Genomic DNA, 14,205 nt, shown 5'->3' on the forward strand with positions numbered 1-14,205 from the left:
ACAAGTTTTCTAACTCAGATAATTTTTTTCTAAATTTTTTAATACTATTTAAGTAGTACGACTCATATTTTTAATATAATTTATAAGTTTGAACTTATTATTCATAATTCCTTTCAGCTCTGGGATTCCCAAACAATCCATTAGAACCCACCGAACATTCGGAACATATTTCAATTTAAAACAATGATGTACAGGAATCCTGTGTGATTTTCATTCGATTTAATGCCGACAGTTGGTGTAGTATTATTTTGATAAGCCATTCCCCCGTGATTATGTTAAAGAATGTTATCGTCCCGATCTAAGGGACTTGTATTAATAATGTTGGCCAATAGTGCTGCGTCACTTGCCGAGATGAGCTAATAAATGAGCTCCGTCTTCGGTTTGCCTTCATGTCGCTGCGACCTGCAATCATTCGAGAGCTAATTAATAAGTTAATGCGGGAACGGTCAGTTTTTTTTTGCCGCGTAATCAAGTTATTAAGACAATGGAACTGGGAAGGCCATTGTGATTCTCCAAATTTATTTTATAAGTTACTAGTTTTTTGCATGTTCAATGAAATAAATTGGAAATCACGTTGGAGTTTGTTTTAAAAGTTTGTACAACTGTGTTGGTGGTTTGTGTGAAGTTTATTAGCTTAAGAAGCGCATCTAATATGCACAGGGATTTTTATTGCTGGTTCAAATTACTGTAAAATTGCTGTTACTATATTTGGTATGATAACTGAGACGCACAAGTCCAGATATGGAGTAATTAATAGATTATTTCTGGAAAAATTATCGTTTCCTAATATGTTACAAACAAGAGCAGTTGAACTTCGATAACTCGAACCATGATTTGCCACAAAAAATGCGAGTTATCAAGACTTATTGAATAAAATACATACATATACATAGAAAGTTATAAATGTGTATTTATTATGTAAGTATAATTTAAGCTAAGTATAACAAAAGAAATTGCCCAAGTACACTACTTATCAAAAATAACATTTTGAAACTTATAAAGTATGCAATACCCAATACAATCAATATTATTATTATATACACTGCGCCTCAAAATTATGGAATATTTATTAAGTTTGAACATCTTTTTTTAACATCAAATTTTAAATGGCCTCTATATTAAATTATTAACTTTGACACTGACTCAATCAGTGATATTATTTATATATATACACTGTTGCTCATATGTAGAGCAACAGATTAAAAAACATAATCATTTCATTAAAAGAATAATTCACTTTAATTTAAATTAATTTTATAATTAATAATACGGATATCTTCATTTACATAGTTTTTATACAACATTTTATTTCGGGCAGGGTTCATAAGTAAAGCAACCAAACCCTATATTCGATACAATTGATTTTATAATTCATTTTTTTGTACGACTAAAAATGCCTAAGTCTCTATTTATCGATACAAATTAAACAACAAATTGTAGAAAAGTTCTGGAATGATCAAAGCAGAATAAAATTGCATTAGATTTAAATTTAAACAAATCGAACATTTCGAAAACGATTTTCAATTTTAATAGAAGGAATATACTGGAAGGAGTTCCAAAAAGTGGTAGAAAACGAAAGACTAACGAAGCTTTGGACAGAAAAACAAAAACGGTTGTTGTTCGAGACACTTGTCTCAGCACATTCCGCATAAATAAAAAAATAAACGAACTCAGTGTATTAGTGAGAACCATAAAACGAAGACTAAAAGGAGCTGGTCTCTATTGTAGAAAACCAGCAAAGAAGTCCTTCATTTCAGAACATGTGAACTGGACAGATGGGCAATGGAAAACAATTTTGTTTTACGATGAAAGTCGGCTCCAATTATTCAAATCTGATGACATTTCATAGATGAGAGGAGCAATTAATGAAAGGTATAATCCCAAGTACACTAGACACTGTGAAGCATGGTGGAGGAGGCATTATCGTTTAGAGATGTTTTTCTGGGTTTGGCATGAGCCCACTGGTTAAGTTAGACGGGATAATGGATCGTTTTGCTTATCGTGACATTCTGTAGAATCATATGCTTCCATTTGCCGAAGGTAACATGAGTTTATGGTGAACCCTCCAGCACGACAACGATCCGAAGCACACGTCTAAGTTTGTTGAAGAATGCTTCGCTTCTCAAGGAGTACGTGTCATGCCTTGGCCAGCACAAAACCCAGACCACAATCCAATAGAAAATCTTTGAGAAGAAATTGTTAGGAAAATCCATGCAAAAAGACTGTCAAACATGAATGAACTCTGCGAAGAAGTTCAGAATCATTCAAAAGAAATATCTAACCATATTGAAAAGCTACTAAAATTAATGAAGAAAAGGTGTTTAAAAATGATAGGTATGCTACTAGATACTAAATAAAAGAAGGCTAAATGTACGTAAGGTGTTTTAGTTTAAAGTTGCTTTACTTTTGAACTTTGAATATTTTTCAAATATTAATACCTAATTAAACCCACTAATAAACAATTATATTACTATATTGTTTTTAACAAACATACTGCATAACTGACAATAATATGGATATTTAAATGTACACATTTATCAAGATAAATGTGTACATTTATATGTGAGCATATAATATATATTTATACAGTAGAAAAAGCGTTTGGCCCGTCTGAATTTAGAGAGAGACATTACGCATGACAGAGACACTAGAAGTATGTCTCATAGTGGGAGACTTACTGTCTCTATTGTATATTATGCCTTTTTCGGGATTCAGATGGATTAAACTCTTTTCGTACTGTATATCCAGTTACCAATAGAATTGGCAAAATCTTATTAAAACGTAACATCGATACTGTTTTTATACCAACAAAGAAGATTTACCACAGTCTCAGATCTGCCAAAGATAGGAGAGACCCTCAAACGGCTTCTGAGATATACCACATCATAAGATAAAATTCCAAGATACAAAATTGCTTGCTTCGGGGACTGGATGCCACAACAGAGTGATTAGAGAAGCAATTGAAATCCATAAACACGGAAACAACTTCAACAGAAAAGAAGAAATATTATAACTTATAAAATATGGACACCAGTGTTCAAGTTGTCATTTAATTGTCAATCGGATGTTAAAAAAGTACTAACCAAATCAGACCTCTGAAGATGCTATCCATTGGTGCTAATGAAACGTCAGGAAATAATTCCTACAAACGTCTACCTATAAATCCGAAGAAATATAGATATGGAAACAATGGTCACGAAAGCCTTAACTTTTAAATTAAATTAATAAATGATGGTTAACTAAAATAAAGATAATTTGACATCAATTGTATAAATGTATGAAATACGACTTTCATGTGTACGTAACGAAAATAAAATATAAACAAACATTTCCAATTAACAGAAGTGTTGAGAGAAAAATGGTGACGAGTAAAGTTTGACTGCGGATTAATTATTTAATATAACGTATATTTTCAGGTTCGTATTGAGTCTTGGAACGATTGTGCGTGTTCGTTCCCGACCATGACACGGCCGTTGTTTTTCAGCGGCCTCTCGTATCGGTTCCCCAGCCGTTTCCCCCCAGCGGTTCGTCAGGCGGGGGGCACGGAGATATTTATAATTACTGTGCGCTACAAGAAGAAACACTCATCAATATCGGTTTTATCGGTGCGGGCCACGATAAAAACTTCCTTTCGGAGTGGCTGCCTCCTTTACCTTTTTTTATTTGTGTTTATTAAGGTCTTAATTGATATCAGGAACGGGTTTCGTTGGCCGTGTGGGTTTTTCGATAATTGATTGTTATGAATTATGGAATTAATATGCCCGGTTTCGGGCAAATGAGTTATTGTACGATGCGTTTTGAGTAATGCGCCTCGGATGGGGTCCGGCATCCTTTCGTGGCGACGTAAAGATTTGACTTGGGGCGATTAAAATTTGCACAACTTATGGGATGTTTCAATATTTTGGTACTTATTTGTTAATAACGATCGATTACTGAATACAACTCCTCCTGCCCCTCAAATGTCTTTGAGAAACTTCATAATTAACAGCATAAATGACTGATGTACTGAATAAGAAAGGGCAATAGTATAAATTTAGATGTTTTTGAGTTGATTTTTGTTAAAAAACTGTTCTACAAAGTTCTACATTGTATTCGATGTCATTTGGTTACAAAAATTGGTAAAACAATTATCAGAATTCGTTTTTTTGAGTTACCACTTGTTAAAAAACGTCATAAATTACATATAATTGATAAATAAATGATTCGACATAAATTGTACAAACCAAACACTATTAATTATAAAAATCTGGTTAGATTATGATGGAATTCGAGTTTTTTACATTACAACTAATTCACAATCATAAAAGTGAGTCATATAAAGTTATCCATAAATCTATTTTTTTTATTATGAGTTACACAGTCGATAAACAATTGATCTCACGAAAATTGTCTAAAACAATTATAATTAATTATTAATAATGGCGAAGATTGGAGCTTTCCATATTGGCACTCGTTAAGTTAAAAGTTACTGCCTTTTAAAGTACCTCTTTATATAAATAAACGACAAAAATTAAATACAAAAAAATTCTAACCTGGTAATATTATAATGGAATTCGAGTTTTTCATGTTGCAACTTGTTCACAGTGAAAAGTAAGTATGAAGTTATCCATTAATTTATTTTTTTTTAATGTGTGGTGTTATATTGTCGATAAACAATTGATGTAACCATAATTATACATATCAGTTATGATATATGAGTAATTATTAAAATTATGACCAAAATTTGGTTTTTTTGTGTTGCCACTTGTCAAGTCATATTCATATTACCATTTGTTATACCTTAGTTATAAATTGAATATTATCGATAAATTGTTGATATGTCAGAAACTGCATATAATTATAATTATTAGTTATTATAATCTGATAAAATTATTACTGTCTTAAACATAATTCTTTTTAAAGATCGTCATAAATTGTATAACGTACTGTGTAAAATTATGTAAAATAAAGTGTCATTAAGTAATAACAACTGGTAAAAGTATAAACAAAATTCGGGATTTTAGTGTTCCCACTTCTTAAACGTCATAAATTATAAAAACTCGATAAGCTACTGATATGACGAAAACTGAACAAAACGTTGATTATTAATTATTAAAAGGAGGCAAAATTCTGATCGAAATTAGGATTTATTATAGATAGATTTAAGAATTTCATAAACTATATATATATATATTGTCGCAAAATTGCTAATACGTCAAGAATTACATAAAATAAATCTTTTATTTTTAAAATCTGGTAAAAGTATTATAAAATTCCCATTTTTTGTGTTACCACAAGTTAAATAAACGTCATAAATTCACGATAAACAATTGATATGACGAAAATTGTACAAAACAATGATCGTTAATTAATAAAATCAGGCAAAATTATGAGCCAAATTCGACCTTTTGGGACTTGTTGAGTTAATCTCGTAAAATCATTACTGCAATTTGCTTTTTGGTATGTTAACAAATACTCCCTCTTGTCAAATTTAAAAAATGTGTCATACAAATTGCCTTAAATTAATATAATTGATTTTAGAAATTGCCATAAACTGTCCACTGACAATAAATGACTGATACGTAAAAAATTGTATAAAACAAGTATCATTAATTACTAAAATCTTGTAAAACCATGAAAAAGTTTCAGATTTTTTGTGTTACCACTTGTTAAACAAACATCACAAATTGTACACCGTCGACAAACAATTGATATGACAAAAATTGTACAAAAAAATGATTATTAATTTTCAAAATCTGGTCAAATCATTATTGCAATTTGCTTTTTGGTTTGTTACTCTTTAACATACACTCTGTTTTGTCAAATTCAAAATATGTATCAAAGAAATTGTCCTTAAATTAATAATAAATAATTATGGTCAGAAACTGTCCACTGTCAATAAATAACTGATACGTAAAAAATTATGTAAAACAAGTGTCATTAATTACAAAAATCTATTGAAAGCATGAATAAAATTTTTATTTTTTGTGTTACCACTTGTTAAACAAACATCATAAATTTTACACCGTCGACAAACAATTGATATGACAAAAATTGTACAAAAAAATGATTATTAATTATCAAAATCTGGTCAAATCATTATTGCAATTTGCTTTTTGGTTTGCTACTCGTTAACGATTACTGTCTCTTGTCAAATTCAATAAATGTGTCATACAAATCGCCTTTAAATTAATAATAATTAGTATCAGAAATCGTCATAAACTGTTCATTGACAGTAAAAGGTTGATACGTAACAAATTGTATAAAACAAGTGTCATTAATTACATAAAAATATTGTATTAAATAGTAGTATTAATAAAATTCGGATTTTTTGTGTTACTACTTATTAAATAAACATCACAAATTGTACATTGTCGACAGACAATTGATAAGAGGAAAATTGTACGAAAAAATATCACTAATTATTAAAATATGGTAAAATCATTATTGTAATTAGCTTTTCGGTTTACTACACGTTAACAATTACTCTCTCTTATCAAATTCAATAAATGTGTCATATAAATCGTCTTTAAATTAATAATAATTAGTATTAGACATCGTCATAAACTGTTCAATGACAGTAAATAGCTGATACGTAAAAAATTGTACAAGACAAGTGTCATTAATTACTAAAATCTTGTAAAACCATGAATAAATTTCGGATTATTTGTGTAACCACTTGTTAATCACAAATTGTACACTATCGATAAACAATTAATATGATGAAAATAGTACAAAAAAAAATCCTTAATTAATAAAATCTGATAAAAAAATCATTATTGCAATTTATTTTTTGGTTTGTTACTCATTAACAAATACTCTTGTTAAATTCAATAAATGTGTCATACAAATTGTCCTTAAATTAGTAATAATTAATTTTAGAAATCCTCATAAACTGTCCACTGACAATAAATGTAAATAATTATAAAAAACAAGTGTCATTAATTACTAAAATCTTGTAAAAGCATGAATACAATTTGGATTTTTTGTGTTACCACTTGTTAAACAAACATCGTAAATTGTACACTGTCGACAAACAATTGATATCATGAAAATTGTACAAAAAAATGATCATTAACTATTAAAATTAGATAAAATTATTACTACAATTTATTTTTTGGTTTGCTACTCATCAACAATTACTTTAAACTAATTACTAAAATTACTTAATTTTAAAAATTTTCATAAACTGTAAATTGTATAAAATAAGTATCATTAATCATAAAAATCTTGTTTGAATAAAATTCTGATCGTAAACGATTGGTATGTCGTAAATTTTACAAAACAGTGATCATTAGTTATTAAAATCTAGTAATGAAATTTGAGTTTTTGTTATTGCCACTTGTTAACAAATAACATACTCCTTTTCAAATATAAAAATGCGTCGTATAAAATTGCCAATTTTAATTCATTTTAGCAATCCCGAGTAACTGTACTCTGTCTATAAATGGCCATAAAAAATGTATAAAAATAATCATTAATTATTAAAATTTAAAATAAAGTAAAAATATGACCGAAATTCAGGTTTATCCTGTTACCACTTGTTACAAAACGACATAAATTATACATTGTGACTGAAGTTTTGTTTTTTAAATACATAAAATGCGTCATATAAATTTATCTATGTAAGCTAAACTTGTACTTGTGATTATAATTGGCTAATATGTCAAAAATTATATAAAAACAATGATTATTAATAATTAACGAGTAGTTTTATATTAATAATTAATTAATTATAAAATATTAATTAATTAGTTGATCAACAATTAATATTTAATTTAATAAATTTGTTAAAACTGAAATTGTTTTTCGTGTTGCCAATTGACAACGGCCATTCCCACTTAGCACAACCGTAAAAAAAAATCAAAAAATGCTCCGATTAGACGTCAAACAAAAGTGGATAAAAGCATGAAACGTCGATTTTACGATCAATTTGTCACCGAACGGCCGACCATCAGGGACCGGTCCCCGTCCGCATTTCGCTTGGACAATTTCCCAGAAGTGGCGCGATCTTCAGGCAGAGCGCCAGGCTCCGTCAGTCGACTACGATCACTCGTTGAGTGCGGTCGTTGTTGTTCGTTCGAGCATTTTGACAGTCGGTTCGTAATTTTTAATTTTTGTGCGCTTGTGATTTGGTGGATACGTATCGGAACAATGTTCGCGGCTGTGTCGATCTGTTTGGCGGTTTGGTTTACGTTGGGCGCCGGGGAAGAACAGGCCGTCAGCGTTAACAGGGCTGTCGGAGGCGGCGACGACAAGTGGATGCGGTTTTCTACTGGTGAGTTTCGTATATTCAAAAATGTGTGTATGTGTTGAAAATGTACGAGAACTGATGTTGATGTATTGTTGAAATATTTATCCCATTATTTTTCGTGTTAATTGATAATTTAATGGGAGAGACTTAGTAAAATAGTTAAAAATATATTTTCAGTATAGTGGGACACGAGAGACAAAAATTATGTAAAACTTTAATACGAAAATTTTAAGAAATGTTTCTATAAAAAGTATATAACAAAATATACTTACGTATAATGGGAAATATTAAGCCATTAAAGACTCCAATTAATAACTGCAAATTTAATTAGTCCTACTCTACAAATATATTTAGATTTATTACAAAAACTATTGAAAATTTTTAAAAAATATAAGAATGTGAGTAATTTTTAGTAATATTATGAAATTCATATATTCTTGATAAGTATCACTAATTATTGATAAAATTCTTTACTATGCAAATATGTATTAAAAGACTGATTATATCAATTACTCTAAAAAACATACTAGATTTAGGTAATAAATTAAATTTTAACTATCCAAAACTAGAATGTATATAAAAATTTTCATTTTATTATGCTAAATTAAACAAAATACTGAACTAGTTCACTCTCCCATTTTTAAAAGTGTCATACTAAAGATCATTATAACATAATCTGAAGAAATTTCCAAAAAATATAATTCTATGGCATCTATATTTGAAAATATACTTTATAGGGCACTGGAAGTATTAAATTTTCTCTTTAAAATTAGTAAAACCTTGTTATTTGAGCAAAATTAATGAACACAAACAAATGTGTATTACAATTATAAATCTTGTTTTATTACAAAAAAAAAATAAAAAAATTGATTATGAAGATTATAAAAATGTGATTAATTTTTACTAATATTATGAAATCCATAAACTTTTGATAAAAATCCTCACTTGAATATTGATAAAATCTTTTTCAATGCAAATTTGTATTATTCAATTCACTAAGTGATTAAAATTAGTCAAATTAATTAGTCTAAAAATATAAGTGTAGGATTTTAGTTATAAATTACATGTTATACTTTATCCAAAACTAGAATGCATATTTTTGTAAAAATTTCCATTTTATTGTGCTCAATTAAACAAAATACTGAACTAGTTCAAACTTTTAAGAGTGTCATACTAAAGATTATCTTAATTTAATCTAAATAAACTTCCAAAAATTTAATTCTATGGCATCTATATTTGGGAATATACTTTATAGGGCATTGGAAATATTAAATTTTGTCTTTAAAATTAGTAAAACCTTGTTATTTGAGCAAAATTAATGAATTTAAACTCAAACATATGTGTATTACAATATAAATCTTGTTTTATCTCAAAAATAAAAAAATTGATTATGAAGATTATAAAAATGTGATTAATTTTTAGTAATATTATGAAATCCATAAACTTTTGATAAAAATCGTCACTTGAATATTGATAAAATCTTTTTCTATGCAAATTTGTATTATTGAATTCACTAAATGATTAAAATTGGAAGAATTAACTAGTCTAAAAATGAGAGTAAGATTTTAATTATAAATTAAATGTTATATCCAAAACTAGAATGCATATTTATGTAAAAATTTCCATTTTATTATGCTCAATTAAACAAAATACTGAACTAGTTCACTCTCCCATTTTTATACTAAAGATCTTAGTTTAACCTAAACAAACTTTCAAAAAATTGATTCTATGAAAACTATATTTGAAAATACACTTATAAAGTATAAGAAATATTAAATATTCAAATTCTATAAAACCTTGAAAAAAAAATTCAGCAAAATTAATAAATATAAACTTAAACAAATGTGTATTACAATTAAAAATTTAGTTTTATCACAAAAAATTTAAAAAATTTGATATAGCTTTGATAAAATTAATAAATTATTGATAATAATCACTTCAATATTGACAAAATTTTTAGCAATGCAAATATGTATTATTGAATTTACTAAGTATTTATAATTAGACGAATTAACTTAGGTAAGATCTTAATTAGGTATATATCAACTTATATACTTTTTTCAAAACCACAATGTAGGTATATTTACGTAAGAATTTCAATGTAATTATTATACCCAACGAAACAAAAAATAAACTGGGCCATTTTTGCTCGCCCATCCTCAAGAGTATCATGTTGAAGAAGATGACGATAATTCCGGCCCTCGGGGGCCGCATCCCCGAGCCACGACTCTTCAAAAACGGTTCCCATGGTCCGTAACCGGAGCACCATTAGGACGATGCACGCACTCGCATTATTTACACACACACACTTACATGCGAACGATTGACGATGAAACAGGGTATATTTTCGGTCCGACTCCCCCTATAATTTCGCGGCCCCGAGACCAGACGGAGCGAACGCAACGCCGGTCATTATTTACCTGGACCACCGTTCGCCATCGCCCCTTCGCATCGTTAAACGCAATTAGACCGGGTCCACGATAATTACTTAATGATAATGCGGGACGGCCGGCAATCGCATTCCCTCTACGATTTTAATTTTTCCGCCGCTTTTATCTCGGGTCGCGGGCCAATTTTGTAATTATCCGATGTTGAATTGGAAAAGTGTTCTTAGAAAGGTTTTTGTGGTAAAAGTACGCTGTAATTTTTAACGTTAATGTTCGATGTGTGTTATTAAACGGGATGTTTTTAAAATTGGGTGAAATCTTAAAGCTAACAACAGTTTATTTCACAATTTATTAGCGGCAATTTGTGACTTATACTCACCAGTTTTTCGCCAATGCAGATTTGTTTATTTTAGTATACATAACCTATAAATATGTAAACCAATATTGTTGTTGTAAGTTGGTGATACCAAAAAGTTACTAGAGAATTTGTAAAATCTCTTTTACCCGCTAATTTGTTGCCCAATTTTGAGATCATCAATATATTGCCGCGTGTATTACGAAACTGGCCCAGTTATTATTAATTTGTAATTGAAGAACCAATTTTCTAAAACTTTTGATATTATCCAATACTACCAACTTATAAACAATGTTTGTTTATGAACAGATTATACTGGTTGTAGGTTGGCATCACTGGTACGTATAGTACACGAATTGCTGCCCATAAATTGTACATAAATCGATGTACAGTGGTAGAAAAAAATATGGAATATTTATATGTTTATTATAAATGTTTTGCCTAACCTGTTGCAAAGCTGAACAAATATATTTTAATGATAGGTCATTTAATTAATGTATGAAACATTCAAAAAACGTATAATCTGTGTAAGAAATGTTGGTACGCAGTACATATTACAATTAATCATAGGCAATATTTTTGAGCTAGAGTGAAAGTTTTTTCCATTCGGTCGTGCAACAGATTAACCTGTCGCGTTTTATCGCCGATCGTAAACGGCATTTACGTTCCGCAATATATTCTAATTAGCCGTCCTTTTTTCCCCGATGCCCGTGTGCGATTCTTCCTGCAGCCGCTCCGGCCGTAAATTAAAACGGTCAACGAAATAATAATAAAAAAATAAAAAAAGATACGGGCTTACTTTTCCAATCGGCTCGTCGCAAACGGAATGCCATCGTCGGTATTCCGAAGGAAAATATAGCAATTAAACTTGAAATAATTCGATAGAATCCGTCTTTTATGACGTGGCAAAAACGAGTCGCACCAGATTCTTCGAACGACATTGATAATTTGCTACGTTCAACTTCCATACTTGTGCATGTCCGAGGAAATACATGGATATTATGTGTGCGTGTTTACAGGTTTTTCATTATTTTTAATCAGAACAGATAATTAAATAGAATTGTACTTTATACGGATGAATTGTGTATTCTCAATGTGTGCAGAATTTTGTTATATTTATCCAATTTGGATGGATTTTTATTGCCAAATTACAAACAATACAAAAAGTTTTGTAAGAACAATATTTTAAAATTATACGTTATACAGCAAAAGTTCTATTTATAATTCCAATGTATACAAATTTTATCTGATATCACTGCTACAATAAACAAAAAAAAAAAACAATTTTTGTAAGGAAACTAGTAAAAGATACTGAAAATATACATTATACAGATAAACTTTAATATATATTATATAGATAAAAACTTTATTTACAATGTCACAGTATTCTAATCTTGTACATTATGCAGCAAACATTTTATTTAAACTAGTAAAAGATACTGAAATTATACATTATATAGATAAAAAATTATTTACATTTTCGCAGTACTGAAATGTTGTTATATTTTAATCTCAAATTACAAACAATACAAAAAGTTATGTAAGAAAATTAGTAAAATATATTAAAATTGTACATTATTCATCAAAAGTTTTATTTAAAATCTCAATATTCTTAAATTTTATTAGATATTATTGCCATAATACACAACAAAAACAGTTTTTGTAAAAAAACTAGTAAAATATGCTAAAATTATGCAGTATATGAACAAAAAATTTTATTCACAATTTTGCAGAACTTGTGAGATTTTAATGCCCGGTTACAAAAAATACAACAAATTTTGTAAGAAAATTAGTAAAATATATTAAAATTGTACATTATACTGCAAAAGTTTTATTTATAGTCTAATATACTTAAATTTTGTTAGATATCTTTGCCATAATAAACAACAAAAACAGTTTTTCTAAGTAAACTAGTAAATGAAGCTAAAATTATATAGTATATGAGCAAAAAATTTTATTCACAATTTTACAGTACTCAAATCTTGTGAGATTTAAATGCCTGATTACAAAAAATACAAGTTTTGTAAGAAAATTAGTAAAATGTATTGAAATTATACAGCACAAGTTTTATTTAAACTAGTAAAAGATACTTAAATTGTACATTATTTAGATAAAAATTTATTTACAATTTCACAGTACTTAAATGTTGTTATATTTTAATCTCAAATTACAAACAATACAAAAAGTTTTGTAAGATAATTAGTAACTATATTAAAATTGTACATTATACATCAAAAGTTTTATTTAAAATCTCAATATACTTAAATTTTATTAGATATTATTGCCATAATAAACAACAAAAACAATTTTTGTAAGAAAACTAGTAAAAGATAATAAAATTATTCACAATATTAGAGTACTTAAACCTTTAATGACTAGTTACAAAAATACAACAAGTTTTGTAAGAAAATTAGTAAAATACATTAAATTTGAACATTATATAGCAAAGTGTTATTTACAATCTGTAAAATAGATAAAAACATTAAATAAACTCATTCTAAATAGGCGGAATATGCATTGCACTTTTATTGGTATTGCTTTTAATTTGCCATTGATATAAGAAGACGTGTTACAGATTTAATGTTGTAAAAAAACTTTAAGATCGCGTGGTACGATTCGCGACGATCCATTGTCGATTGTGAAAGTGCATAACGTGGTTGTGGGATAAGGAGAGGGCCCCGTTCCGAAGAACGAGACGAAAAAAAAAAAAAATAACTAAAATAAGAAAACGAGACGACGCGATAAGGCGACCGGCAGAAACAATCTCGGGACAAGGTAAAGCACTCAGACCGACGGCTTACCTGAAATAATGGGATGCGTTTCGAGAATGGGAAGGAGCAGAGATAAAGGCATTATAAACGCTGGCTACGATTTATGAACGATACGGGGGCCCCCGTTCGATCCGTCGTCCGGCGTGTTTGTTCGGCCGGGTCGTCCGGTTAATTAGTCCCCGGGACTGCGACGTCGTGCTCTTATTGCCGGGGCGCCCATCTGCCATATTCCGTACGGGGACGGCTGATAAGAGCGCTAAGAGCCGGGCAATTAACCCGGTCGGATAACGCGCTTTATTGGCGGCGTACGAGAAGTGACCGCCGATAAGGTTTAATGGAACGATAAACGTACGATTCACGTGGAGGTGCGCCTAAAGGATGAAGAAAAAAAAAACTAAAACAATCTTAATGCACCGAAACAGCCGAAGATTCGTTATAACCAACCATATCTTGGTACGT

At 29.3% G+C, this 14,205-nt stretch overlaps 1 protein-coding gene across 1 annotated transcript in view; it reads left to right on the forward strand.

Moving 5' to 3' along the window:
* The first annotated feature begins 7,933 nt into the window (after nucleotides 1-7,933).
* The window catches only part of LOC109602362 (uncharacterized), a 35,741-nt gene continuing 29,469 nt past the window's right edge, over nucleotides 7,934-14,205 (forward strand). Inside the window, exon 1 of the mRNA XM_020018721.2 lies at nucleotides 7,934-8,257. Coding sequence (XP_019874280.2) covers nucleotides 8,134-8,257 — 124 coding nt within the window. The 5' untranslated portion in view covers nucleotides 7,934-8,133. The remainder of the gene's footprint in view (nucleotides 8,258-14,205) is intronic.

The sequence above is a fragment of the Aethina tumida genome, chromosome 5 (genome assembly GCF_024364675.1).
Source record: "Aethina tumida isolate Nest 87 chromosome 5, icAetTumi1.1, whole genome shotgun sequence".
NCBI lineage: Eukaryota > Metazoa > Arthropoda > Insecta > Coleoptera > Nitidulidae > Aethina > Aethina tumida.